General features: G+C 40.8%; 1 protein-coding gene across 10 annotated transcripts in view; it reads left to right on the top strand.

Moving 5' to 3' along the window:
* The window catches only part of ANKHD1 (ankyrin repeat and KH domain containing 1), a 188612-nt gene that overhangs the window by 160139 nt on the left and 5752 nt on the right, over window positions 1–22721 (top strand). For 4 of the 10 annotated variants that reach the window (XM_050962498.1, XM_050962503.1, XM_050962500.1 and 1 more), the window contains 10 exons: window positions 440–614; window positions 2754–3210; window positions 3671–3817; window positions 6439–6549; window positions 8667–8816; window positions 9141–10756; window positions 18275–18463; window positions 19867–20118; window positions 20610–20672; window positions 22285–22460. In XM_050962498.1, coding sequence (XP_050818455.1) covers window positions 440–614; window positions 2754–3210; window positions 3671–3817; window positions 6439–6549; window positions 8667–8816; window positions 9141–10756; window positions 18275–18463; window positions 19867–20118; window positions 20610–20672; window positions 22285–22460 — 3336 coding nt within the window. Of the gene's footprint in view, window positions 1–439; window positions 615–2753; window positions 3211–3670; window positions 3818–5419; window positions 5925–6438; window positions 6550–8666; window positions 8817–9140; window positions 10757–18274; window positions 18464–19866; window positions 20119–20609; window positions 20673–22284; window positions 22461–22721 lie in introns of those variants that run through there. The other 6 variants (XM_050962501.1, XM_050962506.1, XM_050962502.1 and 3 more) reach the window with 4 other exon arrangements.

Consider the following 22721-nt stretch of genomic DNA (forward strand, 5'->3'; position numbering starts at 1 on the left):
TCTGAGTGGAAGATGTTAAGGTTGCTCCAGAAATTCTTTCAGTAACTCAGGTTTTTCAACAAATTTTTGCAATTTAGTCTGACATTATACAAGATTACAGTGATATCCCATTAAAATATATACTAAGTTGTTTTAACACACATCTTTATCATTCTGGTTGCATGCAGTTTGCTGGCTGATTTTTCTTTTTTTCCTTGATAAGTCTCATTATGAAAACTGCAGTTCCATCTAGTCCACTACTACTTCCAATTCATTTCTGTTCATTCTGCTGTCATTATCATGGCTTTTTGCATAATGATTCAGGTCATAATGGAATTTTTCTTGATTATCTACCTCTCAGACATTTTTTCCATTGAAGCCCTGAATTTGTAAGCATAAGAGAATATTAATCTTTGGTATTAATGCATGGTAGAACTAAATATTAATGCTTTTCCTATAGTCAAGAGAAGAGAGCAGAAAACAGGCTCTTGCAGCTAAGAGAGAAAAGAGAAAGGAAAAGAGAAAGAAGAAGAAAGAGGAGCAAAAAAGAAAACAAGAAGAAGATGAGGAAAACAAACCTAAGGAAACTTTAGAGCTGCAAGAAGATGATGATGAAGAGGAGAATGATGATGAAGGTGAAGAACATCTAATGTTTTTACTATTCTGTGGAGCGGGAGCACTTGTTGGATTGTATAAATGTTTCTTAATCCTTCTTGGTGAAAAGATATTTTAGGTGCTATCGTTTTTTTCATACTGGAAAGGAGGAGCAGTTGGACAGTAGGTTTATTCACTCTGAATATTCTTCCTACATATCTGCAAGAACTCAGCGTAGAAAATAAACATTTAAAATGTTTAAGAAAGTATTACTCTTGGGAGAATTGTGCACTACTGCACATGTGCAGAATTCATGTCCCTTGCAGATTTCTTTGCTTCCCCGCAGAAAAATGACTTTCTGATGAGAAAGCAAAGGGACGCCCAAGAGCAGTCACCAGCTCCTCCGCAACAGTGCAGGCATGTTGTTTCAGGCACTTGGAGAAGCCGGTGGGGGTTGGGAATGCCCTGGTGCCTCCTACACTGCACTGGACTCAGCTGCTAATCCTGACTGAGCTGGAGGCAGGAGAGGGTGGGACTTGTTCTTCCTCTCAAAAAGTGGCCAGGGCCAGGCTTATGGCCAAGTCAGACCCACTTCCAGAAACCTCCCCCAGATGAAGGAAGTTCTGCCCTCCCCTCACTTCCTGCCCCTGTCACTCATCAGCTGCAAGGGTCACTGTGCTGCTCTCCTGCGCATTCAGGTCCCCCACACACTGAGTTTCACCTTCTGCATTCAGAGGCCCTGCTGAGGAGCCCCCTTCACCTAGACACACACCCACTGAAACCCAACTAGCTGCACCCAGGTTCCCACCCTGACAAGCCCCACCCCTCTATACCTGGACCACCCCAACGAGCCCCACTTCCCCAGCACCCAGAGCCCCACCCCAATGAGCCCCCAATACCCAAACCTCCCACACACACCCAGAATCCCCATCCCACTGAGCCTCAACCTCTGCATCCAGAAACCCATGCCTTCACCCAGACCGCCGCACCAAGCCCCAACCACCTTCACCTGATCCCCCTCCAACAAGCCCCTGTACATCCAGATTCCCCCCCCCCCCGCATTGACTCCTGCTGTGAGCCATCTGCACCCACATTTCCCCACACAGAACCCTCTTACCCCACACCTGGATTCCCCACATGCTAAGCCACTCTACACTTGAATCCTGCTGGGCTGAGCCGACTTGCTCACACCTCATGCACCTGACACAGAGAGGCAGTGCCACAAAGTGTTTCTAGAGCATGCCCAGCCCTTGTGCTGGCAGCATCAGAAGCAACCTCACCACCAAGTTTTTGTACCCAGGTGGGTGGCTGCAGGGTGATCTCCCATCTCCATGCAGCCAGTGGCATGTGCTCCCCACTGCCATGCTGGAGCCTCCACATTTATTTACTGACAAATAAAATTTGCAGAATTTTAGAATTGTGCGCAGAATTTTTATTTTTTGACACAGAATTCCCTCAGAAATATATTCTGCCGTTGTTAAATGCTTTCCACTATGAAAATGCACATCTGTACTAGTGATAGAATGGAGATTTTTGTATGTGTAGTGTGTGTACACGTCTCAAATTTTGTATTTTTGAGGCAGTTTTAATGGCAGGCTGACTATATCAATTGGTTCTGTGCACAGTAGTCACAGTGACAGGAGTATTGTTGGTGTACAAAGCAAAAAGCGTGGAAGTATAGCTTTTAAAATTTCAGGTTTCCTAGGTATTGTTTTGTACCCTAAATAACTTATTTTGGGATTTTAGTGCAGATAATAACTGTGCTTGTTCTGTGCTAACAGTGAAAGATTAGAGCAGAAATGATTTTTTAAAACCTAACTTGACTTAATTTTTTAAAATGTCTAATTTTCCCTCCAGGAGGGTGAAATATTTCATCCTTGAAGAAATGAAAACTTTTGCTGAGTTTACTTGTCTGGCCTTTTGTGTCACTGCAGTGCTTCAGAGCTCCTGCTCTGCATTAGTTTCCCATGCAACTGTCATTGTTCCCAATGAAACTAGTTCTGTTGTTACCATTGCATCCCCTCAACTACACACCAAATCTAGGATTTTTTAAATCATTAGAATGGCTGAATTCATTACTGTAGTGACAGCTGACAGAAAAGTAACTTTAATTGTACTTTCCTTAACAAGTGAGACTTCTTTTCTATTAAATATGTTGTATATTTACTTTTTTTTTCCAGTGGAGCAAGAAGTTCCTATAGAGCCTCCGAGTGCAACCACTACAACCACAATTGGAATCTCTGCAACATCAGCTACTTTCACAAATGTCTTCGGGAAAAAGAGAGCCAATGTGGTAACAACTCCTAGCACAAATAGAAAAAATAAGAAGAACAAAACGAAGGACACTCCTCAAAATGTGCAGATAATTTTGCCAGATCAGCATATATCACTAGCACAGCAAAAAGCAGATAAAAATAAAATAAACGGAGAGCCAAGAGGTGGTGGTGCAGGTGGGAATAGCGATTCTGATAACCTGGATAGCACAGATTGCAATAGCGAGAGTAGCAGTGGAAGTAAAAGCCAGGAGTTGAACTTCACTGTGGATACAAACTCTTCTGGTGATAGGGGATATGCCTCATTACTGCTCCCTTGTCAGGAAGAAAAGACAAGCACCTCGGCTTCAAAAATACAAACAAGGTGAATCTTCAGTTTCTCTATACTGCCCTCTCATGACTGCTGCTTGGTCTATGCCACCGTGAATCTGTTTACTGCTGCTTAGATTTTATAGAATCTGATCAAGCTCCGTAACTTGTGATGCTGGGATCCAAGAATTCTGCTTTGTTTAGTTTTGATTCTGGACTAATTGGACATGATTGAAAGTCAAAACAATCCAATGGCTGCTCAGAAGCCTGTGTGAAATAAGTTGGAGGCTCAGACCAGTTCTTGTGAACATATTAACCACACAAAATACACTAATTGGCATGGACTGGCACCCATATTGCAGAAGCTGTGATCTAAATACAGGCATTGAGAATGGGAAAAAAAAATTGAGAATTGTTTTAACTGATAGTTTTGTCTAACCTCTAAAATTTATGCTCTGCAACTACTTTAACTACTTTTATTTTATAGTCTGTAATCAATACATCTCTGTTCCCAGACTTGAAGGTGACGCTAATCCAAATTCATTATCGGCAAGTTATAAATCTGTGTCCCTGCCTCTGACCTCTCCAAACATAAAGCTGAACCTCACTAGTCCAAAAAGAGGTCAGAAAAGAGAAGAAGGCTGGAAAGAAGTGGTTAGAAGGTAATGGGTTTTAATTCAGTGTTTTTGGATTATGTATAGACCTTTTGATTTCTAAACTGCGTACTTACACAGAACATTCAGTAGCGTTAGCCTGACGGTCATTATTTATAAAAGCCCTTCTTCCTTTGTGCTAGCAGTGCTTTGCAAACAAATGACAATCATTATGGGTGGTAATTACAATTCAAAAAGCCAAACATGGCATCAGTATTTTACAGTAGGAGTGGGATCCTTCCCAGGGACTGACACTAATCAGAAGAAAACACCTTGGGGGAGGGGGAGTCTGTTCATGCTCTTCTCTAAGTGGGGAGGAGTAGGCCAAGACTCCATTGGTAATGAAGGAATACACCAGCAAAAGCTCTGTCACATTTCAGTTTCACATGGGATCCCTCAAAGATTGGTGGGTGTCAATGAAGATACACAGGGTGGTGGACGATGAACTGAGACATGGTGCACATTATGCTCTGTTGACCCACATTCTGGCTGTTGATTCTGCTCCAACTCATTCATGACCCTAAAATAGACGTAGGAGCATGGTTATGTAGTTGAAGAGCTTCTGCTTCTGAAATGGCAGCCTCTTCCTCTTCCTTGAAAATGTATATAATTTTGTTACATTGGGTGGCTTGTGGCCATATTTTAGTCATTCATTCTGTCTATATGTAGCTGGAAATTGTTGTTTAAATTTTCTGCATTTTTTTTACTCACTTTGTTGAAGCAAGGTAAGCATGAATATGTAAATCCTAGGTTTTTGCATTTAGCCGTGACTCAGCTTCTCACATTCTGACATGCAGGATTTTGACTAAATGCCCTTTTTAGAGCATCTTTTAGTTTGTGTGCACGGAACACTGTTTTACAGAGGACTTGAAGTGTGAGTTTTGGGGAAGCTATCTTTTTTAGCCAATGAAAAATCTATGCAATTCAAATCTAAGATGTTAAACTCTGACCTTTTAGCTCAGTTCACACCAATTAAAATGTGTAATTTCCTCCCTACTTTGGTGATTGTGTATATTCATAAATATTGCTCCCTGTTACAGGGTGTGCATGATAAAGAGCCATAGATTTCCCCCTTTCCCCAAACTTGGTGAGTCGTGTAGGCATGAAACTGTTAAAAAAGCAGACAGGTGCCTTTACCAGGGCTGCGCACACACCCTGCTATTGATCCTGAAGCTGCTACACCTCTCCAGACAGGTCTCTTGAGTTTTAGTTTAGTAATTTGCTTTACTTTTACTGTGTTTGATATCATGTTTCTGTTCTGTCAGAGCTGCTGGGGTTCTAGAAATTTCTTCCTAAAATGGTGGATTTTGATAACCCTAAGAACTCAAGATTTGTTAAGGAATGTTCTCACAAAATGTCTACCCTGGGCCAGAATTTGCCATGCCCCGCCCTGAATAGCAGAGCATGCATGTAGTCTAACAGCCTTTTAACAACCTATGTGTCCTTTTCAAAGTAACTAGGTGTTGCACATGTTTGTTTGCCTCCTAAAGCTTATCCCAGTTCCAAGACCAAGAACTGTCCTAACTCCCACTCCCTTAAAGCACCCTATTGGGTAGAAGGGATGTCTATCAAAGAAATAACCAATGAAAACATCCCTTCTACCCTTGACAGGCAAGTAGGCAGAGTTTTGAAAGACCCTCCTGTCAAGGTATGATTCCCCACTCTGAACCTTAGCGTCCAAAAGATGGGGTACCTGCATGAACCCCCCTAAGCTTAATTACTAGCTTAGAAATGATAGAGCTGCCACCACCCAAAAATATAGTGTTTTGGGACACTTTCTGGCCCCCAGCCCTTCCCTGGGGACCCCAAACCCTTTGGATCTCAAAACAAAGGGAAATAAACCATTCACCTCCTTTCTTCCTCCCAGACTCTCCCCTCCCTGGGTTACACTGGGAGATCACTGTGATTCAACTCCTTGAATCTTAAAACAGCGAGGAAATTCACCTTCCCTCCCCCCTTCTCTCACCCTCCCAGACTCTCCCTGAGAGAGAGTGTGATCCTAACACAGAGAAATCAGGCTTTTCCTCCCCCCTCTCTCCTTTCTCCCACCAATTCCCTGGTGAGTCCAGACCCCCTCCCCTTGGGTCTTACACAAGAAATTAAAAAAAAAAGAAAATCAATCAGGTTCTTAAAAAGTAAAGCTTTTAATAAAAAAAAGAAAAAAAGTAAAAATTGTCTCTGTAAAATCAAGATGGAAAATGTTACAGGGTCTTTCAGCTTATAGACACTAGAGAGAATCCTCCCCCCAACACAAATACAAGTTGCAGCAAACAGAGATACAACCCTTCCAGCAAAATACACATTTGCAAATAAAGAAAACAATCAAAAGACTAAACCGTCTTTCTAACTGGTACTTACTAAATTGAACAGAAGAGGCTGTTTCAGAAAATTGGAGAGTCTGTATACATGTCTGGTCCCTCTCAGAACCCAGAGAGAACAAAGAAAAAAACCCAAAAAGCACAGACAAAGGCTTCCCTCCACCGAGATTTGAAAGTATCTTGTCTCCTGATTGGTCCTCTGGTCAGGTGTTCCAGGTTTACTGAGCTGGTTAACCTGTTACAGGTAAAAGAGACATTAACCCTTAACCATCTGTTTATAACCAATGAAAACATCCCTTCTACCCTTTACAGGCAAGTAGGCAGAGTTTTGAAAGACCCTCCCCCTAGCAACACTCTGCAGCCAACACCAATTGAGCAATTTCAGCTTCAGAGAGGAGGGCGCTGCTGTTCAGGAGCAAAAAGGTACTATTTGGGGCATTTTTTTCAAACTAAAAAACAATGAGCTTGGTGGGTGGGGAGGGAGGCATTAGAGGGTGGGTGAGGAGTGCGGTTCTGGATCCTATTTAGAGCTCATCTGAGGAAGCAATTCCTCAATGGGTGGTGGGGAGGATGGCTAGGGGTTCTCTTTGGGGAGTGGATTGAGGAGGGTAAAGGAGACTGGAATGCAACTGGGGTCCATGTGAATCATGTGGAAGGCTCTTGGAAGCTACACGAGGAAGGGAGCTCCAATAGAGAAGTCTTTATACTAATGCAGATCCAAAGGGGAGGGGATTGGAACATGAGAAATGCTGGGGGGTGAGGGCATAGTGTGTGGAACATTGTTTGTGGAGATAGTGTGAACTTTGTGGAGGGCAGGGGACAGGTTACTTAAAAAGATGAGATATATTAGAATGTTAATATTTTCAGATGGTAAGTGTAAAAACTATCCATTTTACATTACACACGTTTATTAACTGAAATACACTTCCTGCATAATTTCTTGCTGCCAGCTTCACCTACATTTTAAATTTAGTCATATTTAACATTTTAGATTACTAACAGCAACATTGAGATGTACAGTCTATATTCTGTTCAGATTCTTGAACCTTCATCACAGTGCTTCCTGAAACTCCTTGGAATTCCCTCTAACTGTACAGTTCACAAATTGCAATACACCACTGTTAAGCTTGAAAGCCATGTATGGGTTTGAAAGGTCCAGCCTTTGAAGTCTGGGAGCAGGAGTGGGCTAAAGGGACCTTGGGTCAGGTCTGGAATGCAAGCATAGCTGATGTTCTAAGACTTCCCATTGCCAAATGCCTGCACTGATCCACCAATGCCATATGAATTTGAAAATCCTAGGAGTTCACTTAATAAGTCCATTGAGTGTTTGGGTTGCAGTATCATGGCCTAAAAATAAATGTTCTTCTGAAAATCTGTGCTGCCTTCATAGTGGCTTCCAGCATCCCTTTGGACCCTTGAATTGCACAGTTGGCCTGCTTGCTATAAACCATTGCGTAGGGTCACTGGCAATCTTCCAGAGCATTTGTAGTTTCTCACTTGAGGTCTAGGAGATATTAATTCTACCGGGGTGTTGGATCAAGACCCTGATTTTAAAATCTTGCTCGAGCAGGTGGTCTTTCAAAGATTATCAGTCTGGCTATATCCTAGTACAGGGGTAGGCAACCTATGGCACGGGTGCTGAAGGTGGCACGCAAGCTGATTTTTCAGTGGTACTCACAGTGCCTGAGTCCTGGCCACCAGTCCTGGGGGCTCTGCATTTTATTTAATTTTAAATGAAGCTTCTTAAACATTTCAAAAACCTTATTTACTTTACATACAACAATAGTTTAATTATATATTATAGACTTATAGAAAGAGACCTTCTAAAAACATTAAAATGTATTACTGGCACGCAAAACCTTAAATTAGAGTGAATGAATGAAGACTCGGCACACCACTTCTGAAAAGTTGCCGACCCCTGTACTAGTACAAGCAACTTGTATCCTCCAGTGGCTAATCCCTGTGATCCAAAGATGCTTGATACTAATTAAAATGTAAAGTAGGAGAGTCACTTAGGATTTAATCTCACATTTTAAAAATACACAGGTTAGGACAAAAGATGAAGAACTATATGTTCAAAACAGCATGTATATTGTATAATATGCATCTATATGATACGATATACACCTCTACCTTGATATAACGCGACCTGATAAAACACAAATTCGGATATAATGCAATAAAGCAGCACTGGGGGGGCCTGCACGCTCCGGCGAATCAAAGCAAGTTCGATATAACACGGTTTCACCTATAACACAGTAAGATTTTTTGGCTTCTGAGGACAGTGTTATATCGAGGTAGAGGTGTACTTGGTTAAATAAGTGTTCTGACGAAACTTCAGAAGTGCTCAGAATAATAAGTAATTTCATTGGGGAAGTTTTAGGGAGGCTCTAGAGAGTGAATTCAATACCAGCAGAAAACCACTTGCTGCCCTGAATTTGTAAAAATATTGAGATGTTCAGTTGCCAAACAAGAGAGATTTTGGCACTTTTAAAATGTCTCCAACATGACTTCATATATTTGCAATCTTTGTGATATAGGTCTAAGAAATTATCTGTCCCAGCTTCTGTCGTATCTAGAATAATGGGAAGAGGTGGGTGCAACATCACTGCAATTCAAGATGTCACTGGTGCTCATATTGATGTGGACAAACAAAAAGATAAGAATGGAGAGAGAATGATCACAATAAGGTACGATATATGGAAACAAAATAATTGTACATTGAGTTGGTACAAGATTTTTCTTACACAATCTGCTTATCTTTAAGGTAGGACATATTGACTCTCTTTGGCACTAGTGTATAGTGCATAAATGACAGCAGGACATGCTGAAAATCTGATACTTACACAAAGTTAAACCATAAAAAAAAGCAGATATCAAGAAATAAAACTTCTTGACTGTTCTATCAAATACTGCATTAATATAGCCAAAAGAAATTGTTTAGTTCAAGAAGTGTTGCAGCAAAGTGAGAATTCCATTCCAGAGAGAAGTTTAATACTTGTTTTTAATTTCAGGGGCGGTACAGAATCAACAAGGTATGCAGTGCAACTTATCAGTGCCCTTATTCAAGATCCCGCCAAGGAACTGGAAGACTTAATTCCTAAAACTCATATAAGAACACCTGCTCCAAACACCAAATCAATTCATGCAAACTTTTCATCTGGAGTCAGTACTGCAGCTGCTTCCAACAAAAACTCCTTTCCTCTCGGAGCACCACCTCTTGTCACATCACAGTCATCAACACTTTCTACTTTCCAACCCACTAACAAATTAAACAAGAATGTTCCAGCAAATGTGCGTTCTTCTTTTCCAGTGTCTCTGCCCTTAGCTTATTCCCACCCTCATTTTGCCTTGCTGGCTGCCCAAACTATGCAACAGATTCGGCACCCTCGCTTACCTATGGCCCAGTTTGGAGGAACTTTTTCACCTTCGCCAAACACTTGGGGACCATTCCCAGTGAGACCAGTTAATCCTAGCAGCACAAACAGCTCTCCAAAGCATAATAGTTCAAGTCGTGTAGGTAACCAGAATGGGAATATTTTACAGACAGAGTCTACTGGATTAGCTACTGCTAGCTGTCCTATTACTGTCTCTTCTGTAGTTGCTTCTACCCAACCGCTGTGTGCAACAAGTAGTCGGACTCCCTCATCAGTCAGAAAGCAGTTGTTCGCCTGTGTTCCGAAAACAAGTGCAGTGGCAACAGCAATCTCAACTGTGACAAGCACCTGTAGCACTCTGCCTTCTCCTTCCTCTGCACCTGCAAACAACGGGCAAGTTCCCACAGCATTTCTGCCCTCTAATGTTCCACAAACACAGCATTCTGCACTTAAAACGGACTCTTTCTCAGCTATCTCAGCACCCAAAGAGAAGGTGTCAACACTAGACCAACCTACTGGAAACACGTGTGCACCATCTTCGGTTGCAAGTAGTTGCAATATATCCGCTAGCAGCAATCCAGGAGTCTTAGAAACTCGCCCATCTAGCAGCCCTGCACCTCTAAATAACGTCCAAGATGAGATACTGCCAACCAGCGTGTCAGATATAAGTTCTTCTGTGTCCATGCCTTTTTCCTCTAGCTCAGAACCCACTCCATTAAGCTTAGCTTCACCCAGATCAATTGCTGCAGATAATCAGGACAACAGTAATTTACCTCAGTTAGCTGTACCAGCACCTCGAGTTTCTCACAGAATGCAGCCTAGAGGTTCTTTCTATTCAGTGGTACCAAATGCAAACCTACACCAAGATCATCAGTCTATTTTTGTTACAAATCCAGTTCCTTTAACGCCATCTCAAGGTCCACCTGCTGCAGTGCAGCTTTCATCAGCCATGAACGTTATGAACGGTTCTCAGATGCACATTAACCCTGCAAACAAATCATTGCCTCCTACGTTTGGGCCAGCAACACTTTTCAATCACTTTAGTAGTCTTTTTGATAGTAACCAGGTGCCAGCCAACCAGGGATGGGGAGACTGTCCACTATCCACACGAGCAGCAGCAGACCCATCTTTCACTGTTCAGTCTACTTTTCTGAGTAACTCTGTGCTAGGACACGTAGAAAATGTGCATCCTGATAACTCCAAGGCTCCTGGATTCAGGCCACCTTCCCAGAGAGTTTCTACCAGCCCTGTAGGTAAGTCCACATAGTTTCTACTCTGGCATAGTATCAGAGGGGTAGCCATGTTAGTCTCTGGATCTGTAAAAAGCAACAGAGTCCTGTGGCACCTTATAGATTAACAGATGTATTGGAGCATAAGCTTTCATGGGTGAATACCCACTTCGTCAGACACATGCAAAAGTTTATGCTCCAATACGTCTGTTAGTCTGTAAGGTGCCACAGGACTCTGTTACTCTGGCATGGAGACAATCCTGCCATTAGTCTTTGACCCTATTCTCAAATTGCTCTAGAAAGATTTTACAAGGTAATATGCAAAAGAACGCCAACCTGAGAGCTGAACTTGCCATGTGTAATTTCAAAAGCTATTTAAAATTATACACATCCAGTTCTTTTTCCTAGCTCTGACCTGTCAGGTACTGGTAATGCTGCAGAAGCAACCACCATTGGCTCTTTTAGGAAGTAAAGGTCTTGTGGCACTTGTTGAAACTCCACGCACAGGTGTCTTAATATTGATTCCATCCGGTGGAAGGACGGATTGTCATGGTGCTAGACTAAGCATAGTAGCAGATGGGGATGTTGTTGGAACCCTGTTCTATTGGTGTTTTGAAGTTGCTCACGTAACATTATCGCATATGGGACTTAGTAAGGGACTGAATGCTTGACAGTCCTCCTTCCTTTTCCCTGACATTTACCTAGTAGACACATAAAGGATGTTACCCTTATCTCATTGCTTTTCAGATTTGTTCATATGCCAGAAGATTAGACTGTATTTTGAAGACAGGTGTCTAGAGAACCTCACTTCCCAGCTTTCCTAAGTTAATTTTCTTCAAGTCTTTCACCCAACACCATCTCACAAACCCTTTTAAAACTTTGGGCCAGAATTTCCAAACTTGGATACTGAAGTTAGGCACCTAAATAAGTGAACAGATTTTCACAAGTGATACATTCCCATTGAGTTCAAATGGGACTATGAGTGCTCAGCACTTCTGAAACCAGGCCACTTTTCTCTTTAGGTGTTTAACATCAAAAGTCAGAAAATGTTTGCCAGGGTGTCTCAGAGAGTTTTTTTTAAAATATTTAAATTTAAACTAGTTAGCTGCATTCTGAAGAGAACAAGCAGTTAGGCTGCATACGATCTCTCTGCTCCCAGTACAACAAATAGAACCAAATACAGCTAGAACTGTGATTGCTGGAGTAGTCTGACCTCATTCATCTAATCCTCTAACAGTAGAACAGTCAAGTCCTGCTCCAGTGGACTCCAGAAACATTGCTTTTTTACCAGCTCCTTTTTTTCTCATGGATGGTCAAAGTTGTTCAGGAAGATGTGGTAAATAGACAGTCTGTCAAATCACTCAAATCCCATGGATTATGTACCTAGAATGGCTCTGAAGGCTATTATGCTTGTAAAGGAAAATGAAACTCCTTCACAGAGAGTAACTATTAAAATTATAAAGTTACCCATTTTTCATACAAAATGCTACAAAATAGAACTGTAAAATAATTTAAAATCTCTGAGACACACAAGGTGCATGAGGCAAGATGTTTTATTGGACCAACTGCAGTTGGTGAAAGAGACCAGCTTTCTTTTGAGTTTGCACAGAGCTGGTCTCTCTTACCAACAGAAGTTGGTTCAGTAAAACATAGTACCTCACCCACTTTTTCCTTGTCATATTGTGGGACTAACATGGCTACAACACTTTAAATCCCTCACTCATTTCACTCCAAATATATTAAGGTTCTTTAGACTCTGCATAAACCACTGAGTTAGAAATGGTAAGAATTATGCTCCACCACACCTTACACAAATGTCTTCTGGAAGAAAAGTGAGGAATGTTGTGTTTTTTCCAATTGAAACCAGGGGATTCTGACAGAATGTAAATTATCCAAGTTGGAATTTGGCTGGGGCATTTAAAATTTGATTATATGCTTTAAAAAAACAAAGTTGAGCCGCCTCTTCTCCTCAGTCCTATAGTTGACAGTCCCATATGTAGAGGTCTGTTACATCCTCTAACCACAGAACAAGAAGGCAAAAGTAAAAGTTTCAGGTCTTGAGTCAATTACATAATCTGCTACCCTGCCTGAAATCTGAAGCTCTTCAGATTGAGTTCACTTGTCTCTGCTTAGGGAAAAGAGGATTTAAGTTGATAGTGGGTAACAAGAACAATAGTTTCTCAGAGCTATTCAGATTGTCCAGATCTTGGTATCTAGAAAGTGTCAGTGGTCTTTGGCCTGCTCCAGCATCATCCCCTTGGTGTGTGTGTGTAGAACAAGAACTGGCTCAGTCAGCTTCATTTACTTCCATTCTTTCACAGATATCACCTTGTCATTAGTCAGACCTTGCAGTCAGTCTTTTAGATGAGATAAAGCAGGATGGATTGATTTAAATCATGATTAAATTAGCAAGCAGGAAATCTTGATTTAAATCCATCAATTTTAATCATGTTTTGCATTTGTATTTTTTTATTTTCCTAAAGAAAGGTTGATTCTCATTGGTGATAACCATTAAGGCCAGGTCTACACTTCAGACCTATATCGGTATAACTGCGTTGCTCCAGGATGTGAAAAATGCACAACCCAAGTGACGTAATTACGCCAGCCTAACCACCCATGTAGACAGCACTGTGTCGCACAGCTGCCACCTCTCAAGGAGGTGTGTTAACTATGCTGACAGGAGAAGCTCTCCCATTGGCGTAGTAGTGTCTTCACTAAAGTATGTGAAGACCGAAGCCCAAAGACGTTTTCAGTTGCAACTAAATACAGCCTTTACACTAAATATGCTTTTTGAAAACCAGGATACACATCTGTACATGTTTAAGCAGTTATATAGCTTAATTTGCATTTATTCAGATTCTTAATTTTTACTACATTAGAAAATAGTGAATAATACATTTCTTGTTTACTAGGGGGGGGGTTTTGTGTTAAGTCCTATTTGGATGGGAACTCAAATTCAACTAAATGCAAAAATAACTCATTTTATCAACACGTTTTGTATTTAAAACTAACAGATTTATTAAACAAAGGAAGTTTTTGCAGTTAGTTAATCGAACTGGTTGTTTCTTGCATTATGTCCTTCAGGATTTTAAAACTAGTAGATCTTATCCTTACACCTAGTTTTTATTCATAAACTGGAAAACAAGCTTTCCTACTCTTTTTTTTTTTTCAATTTTCTAGTGGTTTTTAACTTTGAGTGAACTAATCATTGAACTGAAATGAAAACAATATTTTCTCTGTATCTGCAGAAAAGACGAGTGCTGAGAGAGGCTGGTTTAGCATTTCAGCGAACTCTTTCCAGTTGTTTAGCCAGTGGTGTCCAACAGTTCAGTGGTTCGAGTTTCTTTAAAATTTTGGTAGTAAATAGATACTGCTTAACTTTTTTTTATTTAATTTAAATTATTTTAGTAGATTAGAGTACATTTAGGCCTTAGCATAGGTTGTCATCATTTCAAATTTTAAATAGGCTTATTTTTAATAACAAACTTGTTTTTAATTTAAAAATCTAGTTTTAAATCCGTTTTTATCTATCTTGGAATGAAGTGGAGGTGTACTTCTTTGGTGCTTATCTCGGGCTGAAGAACAGATTAGCCACACAGGAAAGAATGTTCTTCTGTCTATCAAAATTGGAGCTTGTTTGACTGATGGTATATACTTGAATTACAGGTTTCTCATAGTTCTTTGAAGTCAAAAAGTCCCATTTGTTACTGACGTACAATACTGTGCTGTGGAGTGCAGCAGCCCTGGGCTTTAGACAGTCTGGTAGTCCTTGCTGGTGGGCCAGTATACAGTATCTTCATATATTGTACCAGTAAGGTGAGATTTATCAAAATGGCTGCTAGATATGACATTGCACCTGTAACACTGAGCAATGGTTTGTTCGCCAAGTTTCTTTTTCACTTGAGTTCTTTTGTACCTTTGGGGTACAGTTAGGAATACTTGGATTTCCACAGACTTAGTCTCGTGGAGTTCACTTTTATACGTTGGTTTGCAGCAGAAAGCCCAGCTAAGTTCCTCACTTGTTTGAGTCTTAAAGTAGAAGTTTTGACAAGCACCTTCATGTTGTAAGCAGACTGATACCAAAAATTAAGATTGAAAGCAGAGAATCCCAATTTGCCCACTTTCTTTCCAGATATTTGTGGTTCCCTGCCATGGGTTACGTCTCTGGGTCTATTCAGGAAAACTGTCTTTTTGTCTTGCCTTCACTTTTCATGTCTGCTGGTCCTAGCAGTTTGCAGAATTGGGGACAGATTTGCATGCTCCTTTTAGAAGGCTCCAGACAAAACCAGAAGGAATCCATTTCAGTCACTTGTTATGCTTCCTCTACGTTTGAGGACCAAGTCTGTCTGTGCTAGGTTAAAATGCATTATAGTAAGCTGGCATACCTTGAGCTATAACACCATCACAATTCCTTGAAGCCACACACAACAGATGCCCTCACAATGTGAATCTGATTTTGAAGGTCTTCCTTGAGATCTGGAGTAGCAATGATCCAGGTTACGTTAGCCCTGGCAGTTGGCAAACAGTCTGCACAGAAGTATCTTGGAGCCTTGAGAAACTGTACTTTGAGCATAGTTTTCATGTAGCATCAGGACACAGTCTCATGCTACTGATGCTCATTATGCAAATTTGGCTAATCCAGCCAGAGAAACACATTTGAAATGGCATAATTTGACACTAATTTAAGCATGTTACTGTTCCTCCAAAGTATGAGACTAAAACCAGTTCACACGCTGCTTAGAGTGTTGCCCACAGTAGCCCTTGTTGGTATTGGATTGGTTCTTCTTTCCTCTACTATTGCGGGGGCAAAGTATTAATAGAAGGTGGCATCTTTTATCATGTTAGCCTACCTAAAACTGACAGTGCTGGACTTGTGCACTTCAAAAGTTTCAGGCTGATTAAAATATAGCAGCTTTTCAGCCACTTCCTGCAGAAACATTCCCCCTTGCTCTCAGAAGTGTGCAGAACACAACACTTAAATTACATTGGATACATAATCATTGTGCTTTAGAAGGCATCTCGCCATCAGTCTTCCAAAGGCATATTCAGCTCTTGTTGAAGAGATAGGTAGATCCCTGTCTATCAGTGTCATCGGCATAAGTTTCCATTACTATGAATGGTTATCTCCAACATTCAGTATAGACAGAGACCCAGTTAATGAGCCAATGCTGTAGGAAATGCCACTTTCTGTATGAGTCCTTGAAAATCAGTCCATTGGGCACTTTGTCCAGCCAGCCATTGTAATTATCCAAGAACCAGCCTCTGATTCACCATCTGAAGGAGAACTCGGTGTAAGCTCAACAGTTTCTCTTTCTCCAACAAAAGTTGGTCCAATAGAAGATATCACCTCATCCACTTTGTCTCTCTGATTCATTATTACATGCATCACAATGGAGTTAGGAGCCTTTCAGATTGGCCTACTTCTGAGCTTTGTATGAGGAGCAGGGAATTGGCACGAGTACCATCAGTAGCCCCACTATGGGGAGAGAGGCCCCAGCTGGGGGATATTAAGAGCCATGACTTGCTTCAACAGTAACTTATTACTAAACACAACACTAGCATAATTTCTGTGCCAGTAGACTTGCCTACATAAAATATGTGCCAACAAACAGTACTCTTTTTACAGTCAACCTGCACAAAGCACTGCCTAGTCCCTTATCCATGAAAATTGAATCTCAAATCAGGGTACATTCACTGAACATTGATCAAAGCTCTGCAAAGGTGGTTCTTCCTCACTCAGTTCTCCCTCATGAGCATCTTGTGCTTCATGATCCACTACAGTTGGGTTATTCCGCTTCATCTTTCAAGCATGAAGGTGCTTCTTTTTTTAACTTCTCTAGTTTCACAATGTAATGTGAGATGAAGGAGCTGTCCAGAGAACTGTCTCCCTCTCTAACTTCCTATGGTGTCACCACCACCTGAAGTGGGTGGTTCGTCTAGGCCTCTCCTCTCTCTCTTCGCTCTATATTTTTTCAAGCAGAAGCATTTTCTATTGTCTTTTGATTTTTCTTCCTCTGCTTGGTGCCTCCTTGGTGGGGAGAGGATCTTTGAGAAGAGGAGTCTGCAGGAAACTGATATTTGAGGAGAAAACAAGGCAGTGTAGATCAAAGGGGTTCCTGCACATGGCCCAACTGCACAATAATGCACTGCCCCCCTCACTGTACGATATTATGGCAGGCAGACTTAATGTGTTTGTTTGCAGTGCTTCAGCTGCAGGAGCTGCATTTGCAGAATCTCCAAGCCAGTGCTCCCTGGCAACTTGGTTTTCCAGGCTTAGGTGAAGCATGACAGGCAAGCCTTAAGCTGCTTGAAGCAGAAATTCAGCACCAGGACCTAACATTTTGAAAACAACACACCAGAGATTCTGGGTTGGTTGGATTTTTCTTCTGTTCCAACTAGGGTGAAATAGGATAACCAGGAATGTTTCCAAGAGGCTGGTAAGTCAGAGGGACAGGGAAAAAAACACAGTGCATGACCCCTCCTATCCAACAACCACCACTCCCTTTCTGACTACCATAACTAGGTATTTTTGTCCCTGACCTTCCAGAAAGGGCCTTAGTTCGTCCTGATTGTGGTTATTAACTTGAGCCCCTCAACAGTTCTGTCAGCCCCCTTCTCTAATGGCAGCTGTGATTCCCACAGGCTCCAGAAACCACCACCAACAAAACAACCTCTCTGATTCCCTGTATTTATTATCATATTTGTTTATTACCAAGCTATGATAAAGGTCTTTAAGGTATTTTGGTGGCGAGGCTTTGGCTTGGTCAGAAAATTCAACTCCCAATGCCCCTTGTTTTAAAGGAGACTCGGTTTTGCTCCTCTTTGGAATGCAGCCTTGTGCTGAGAAACTGCTTCCAACCATCACACTACGCAAATATCAGTCTAACCTCACTTTTTGGGGCACAGAATACTGTGTGCACTCTACTTATGGACCCAACTGTAGGATGGGCAAGAAATATATTATGAATTACTGCCCTGGTACTAATGGATCATTTTCAGTCTTCTTACATCAATTTTTTTTATTGTTTTTAACTTACATTGTACGTCTTGGTTAGCTCTGGAGAATTCTAGACTGAGGAGTAAGTTGGGATTTATGTCTTGGGTTTGCCTTCATATCTCATGGTAGGTGAAGGTAGAGCTGGGGTAGTCAATAGTCGGGCCAAATCTGGACCACCAGACACTTTTGACCAGACCCCAGATCTTTTTATTTTTCAGTATTGTTCTTTTTATTTGCTCTGAAGTCTGGACCTTGGCTACACCTTGGCTAAAAAAATTGGTCCTTGACAAAAAATAGAGTACCCTGAGGTAGAGCTTTGTGTGATAACAGCTGTAGGCTGACAAAGAACAAGATTGAAAAATACATATACCAGTATGTAATTCTCCCTTAGCCTGAAACCTGCAAAAACTCATTGCACCTGTAAATACCCATGAAAAGGGTGACTGGACACTAAGTTTAAATTGTATTTGGAGCAGTGAATCTTCATGGTGCTGTGAATTATTTTTCCAAATAGGTATATTTCATAAGTTTTACATTTATTTCAGGCTTACCCTCTCTAGATCCATCCAACGGCTCTTCAGCTGCCTCTTCAGCCCCTCTGACAGGTTTTTCAGCAAACATACAACGGGTTTATCTTCAAGGGCCAGCACCTGTTGGGACTCCCAGCTTTAACAGACAGCATTTTTCACCACATCCTTGGACGAGCGCTACAAATTCATGTAGGAACTTCATGGGTCTGTCTTTATTATCTATACATTTTCAATGTTTTAGTTATTGTCTTTAGCTACTAGTTGATTTCTGACTTTGAGGGGAAAGCAACCAGTGGCCTGAGAAACTATTATTGGAAATTGCTTTTAGCCTCAGTAAAGGGAAATGTGTGAAATGGCATCACAAAACGTTTTATGGATATCTTATGTGAAATGCCACAGGTTCCATTAGTATTAGCTCTCTTGATGTAGCTTCAGGAGGCTTAGGGGTATGTCTACGCTGCAAAAAAAGTCCTGCGGCATCAAGTTTCAGAGCCCAGGTTAACTGACTCCAGCTTGCACCATGGGGCTGAAAGTAACAATATAAATATTCTTGTTCAGGCTGGACCTCATCTCTGAAAAGCAGCAAGGGGAGAGTGGGGCCAAGAGGCCAGGCTCCAGGCTGATCAAGAATGGCTACGCTGCAGTTTTTAGCCCCATAACCTGAGCCCAATTCAGTTGACACAGGCTCTGAGGCTCATTGCTGCAGAGTTTGTTTTGGGTTTTTTTGTTTTTGTTTTTTTGCAGTGTAGATGTACCCTTAAACTCTGAAGAGAAGGTTAATTTTTGTGTGATCACAACACCGGGAGCTTTCTTGTAGTGTAAAACTGCTTCAGATGAAATTGGCGTGATTTTCTCAGATTGAATTATGCTTTATTGTAAAGGTTTTAAAAATGAGACTTCTGCAATTAATATTTTATATATCTTAATATTCACTGAAATTTGTAAATTGTCTGAAATGACAGTGAGGACTTTTATGGAGCAAATCTGAGAGAGAGAGAATGGCCACATGAGAAGCTTGGATCTTTGCAATTCAGAATCTTAGTGATGGCAACTCCCTGAGTACAAAGGCCAAAATAAACTTGGGTGCCAAAACTAAGGGTCAATGGAACTTATGCTTCTAAGTCATTTGTGCATTTCTGGAAAATTGCAGCCTGAGCCTATATCCCAATGGGAGTTGGGGATGCTCAGCACCTCTGAAAACAAGGCCAGTTGAGTGCCTGGAAAATTTAGGCCCAGATTTGCAGATCTCTTCATACAGTCTTCCAGTTTTCTTGTCCTTGTCTAGTATATCTAAAATATTTACAAGAAGATCTAGAAAATGTCATACTATCCTGTTGTTGGAACCATTTATGCAACTAATGTAAGATACAAAATCACTGGTGAAGAATCTTTCCAGTGGGCCAAACAGCAATCAGTGCAATGACTATTCTGCCACAGATAACTAAATTCTCTCACTAGCCCCAAAAGATGATAAATCAATAAACTTTTACCCCTTTCATAATCTGCATTACAGAATACAGATTGGCAGTTTAGAGGGGAAATTGTGGTATTTAACATCACTTAAGTGTTCCATGTATAATAAAGCAAGAGAAATATTTTGTCACCAGGTGAATCTCCTATTCCATCAGTTTCATCGGGATCATCTTCACCCCTTTCAGCTGCTTCTGCACCTTCTAACTTGGGCCAGCCAAAAGCAGGTAGCACAAGTCAAGATCGAAAGGTACCACCTCCTATTGGGACAGAAAGGCTTGCTAGAATTCGGCAGGGAGGTTCTGTCACTCCTACCCCCTTAGGAACTAACTTTACGGCTCCTGTTGGACATAGTGGTATCTGGTCATTTGGAGTTAACAGTGTATCAGGTAAGTCAGTCTCATACACAATAAGTAAGCTTTCTGTTTTAAAAAAAATCAAACCTCAGATTTTAGGGTGACACTGCATTCTGAGAACTAATTGGGGGGAAACAAAATGCCAAACTTAAGCTTTTCAAGGATCAAATTTGAAATAATAGAGTAATACATGGTAGTAATATGTAAAAATCTTCCCTTCTAAACCAGAGAATAAAATACACTTTGTCAATTGCATGTAAGATTACTTTAAAGGCAGAAACTAAAAGGAATATCATGGGGAAGTCACAAACAGAGAGCTGGAGGGATATAGAGAGAAGTGTTGAGAAACGTGCATATTCTGATCCTTTAAGGGAATATATTGGGGAAGCCTTTTAAATTGTTCTTCATTTACTGAGGAACTGACCCATAAGGACCACAATTAGAAAGGAAGGTTAGGGCAAAAGAAGTGATTGATTGCAACACTTTATGTGGGTACAAATCCAGAAACATACTCTTCTTTACAGATGGGCTGTTAATACAGCCTCAGTATCCCACCTGGGATGGGATCAAGTCTCGGAAGAACAGAGGTATTTCTTTAGGTTTTGTTTCATGATTGCTTTTCTTTTCATTTATTCAGCTACTCTGCAGGATTTTAAGAGATAAATACCTCTGATGTTATAGCTGACAGACCAAGTTTTTCATGACTGATTCTGAAATAATCTGTAACCCACCCACAAGATTCTAAAGAATTTCTTGATAGAGATAGGGTGGGCTTTGCCAAAATGTTCCTCATTGGGTAATGACTTACTCTGATTTTCTTCAGGCCAAATCTGTTTTGCCAGAACCGTTGCAATTTTCTCTCATAATATAGAATTTTTCACCTGACTTAGATCCTGCAAAGGTACACAGTAAATACATAAACTCTGAAAGAGTGATTGAAATCTTCTATACTGTTAAATCTGTTGAACAGAAATGTAATTTTAGAATGGGAACAAATAATGCTTTACCTTTTCCTCAAAATTTGGTCTCTGAATTTAAAACTCGGTCTGAAAGCTGTGGTTGCATTTCATTAATTTGTAGCTTGTCACTCAAACTATTTTTAAAAATGAGGTTACAGTTATGACAAGCAAATAAAAACTGGGGCATTCAGAGTGAGTGCTATTGGTCCTTAATTTTTATACTTTTCTCCTCTGTAACTCTTCTTGAATAATATGAAATAAGTTCTGTTCCAGGCAACAGCAATTTCTTTCTTTAAAAAAAAAAAAGTGACTTCTAGATAGCTGAAGGTTTATTTTCAGTTTTTGGTAGTTCCATTTTCAAGTTCTTGCAGATCAAAACGAAGTGCACTGTATGAGCTGCAGATTGTTTTCATTAGAAATTTTAAGAGATTGTGTATGTAGCTAAATAAAATGACAGTGTTAATGGTCTTAAATTTTGTAAAGCTAGGGTTTTTTTAAATGAGGCTTAAATTTTGATCCAAATTTGGTCTGACGTTATCCCATTAACCTTAGTGTCTCCTCATGGCTGTTTTTCAGACTGAAGTTATAAACTTGTCATACAAATTGGCATTATTCATAGATCACAGTTCTATTAAAGTTTAGCTCAGTGTTGGGGGCATCTGAAATATTGGTTTAGTATTTGGTGCAGGAATATAGGAGAATGAAAGAAAATTATATCAGGCCTAGTCTCATGTTTCCAGATTTCACCATCTTCTCCCTCTTCAGTCTTCAGAAAGTTCTCTGCCTTTCACCTCCTACCAGCTCCTGCCCTAAGCATGACTCTGTGGAGTCTCTCACCTTGCATTACCATGGATATGGAATGTGCTAAAGTGCCTAACTCAGTGGGTGATGGGAGGGGAAGAAAATGTCTGCATGCAGTGGGGCCTCACATGGGCAGTACTTTCTACAGCCTGTCTTTGCGAGAGGGCCATGTAGGCAGAGCCATGAAGCTGAGGATAGGAGATGTGTGTGCATATTTTGTTGTTAAGAAGTCATTGGGGTCTGAGGGTAGAATACAAGTTTTGGGGAGGTCTGAAAAGTGATTTGTTCAGAGCAATGCCCCAGTTTGTTTTTGCAGCATTGTTATGCTTTATTTCTGAGATCCTTAACGTGTGGAGATGGTCTGTGCAGCTGATTGATTTTTTTTCCATAGTTTTCTCGATTGATTATAACCATCCACTTTTAATCTCTTCCTTTCCAGAAGGCATGTCAGGTTGGTCTCAGCCTATAATGGGGAATCATCCAATGCATCAACAATTATCAGACCCAGGCACATTTTCCCAGCATCAGCCAATGGAGAGAGATGATTCTGGAATCGTGGCTCCCTCAAACATTTTCCACCAACCTATGCCAAATAGCTTTGTGGATTTTTCTAAAGTAAGTTATATTTGAAAGTTGAATTTGTTATAAGCAGCTGGGTGGCTTTGCCTGGTTGCAGATGACTTGTCTGACAGTGCATGTCCAGAAATGACTGTCCAGAGAGACTTCATTAAAAGCCCTCTCTCTGGAACAAGTTGGGGCAACTTTGGCAAGGCCATTAGTCCATTCAGATTTGTTTAACTCTGAATGTTCTCTAGCACAGTAGTGCCCAATCTTATACAGGAGGGTCACATACACATAAGCACAACCTTGTGTGGG

This window comes from Gopherus flavomarginatus, chromosome 7, assembly GCF_025201925.1.
Source record: "Gopherus flavomarginatus isolate rGopFla2 chromosome 7, rGopFla2.mat.asm, whole genome shotgun sequence".
Taxonomy (NCBI): domain Eukaryota; kingdom Metazoa; phylum Chordata; order Testudines; family Testudinidae; genus Gopherus; species Gopherus flavomarginatus.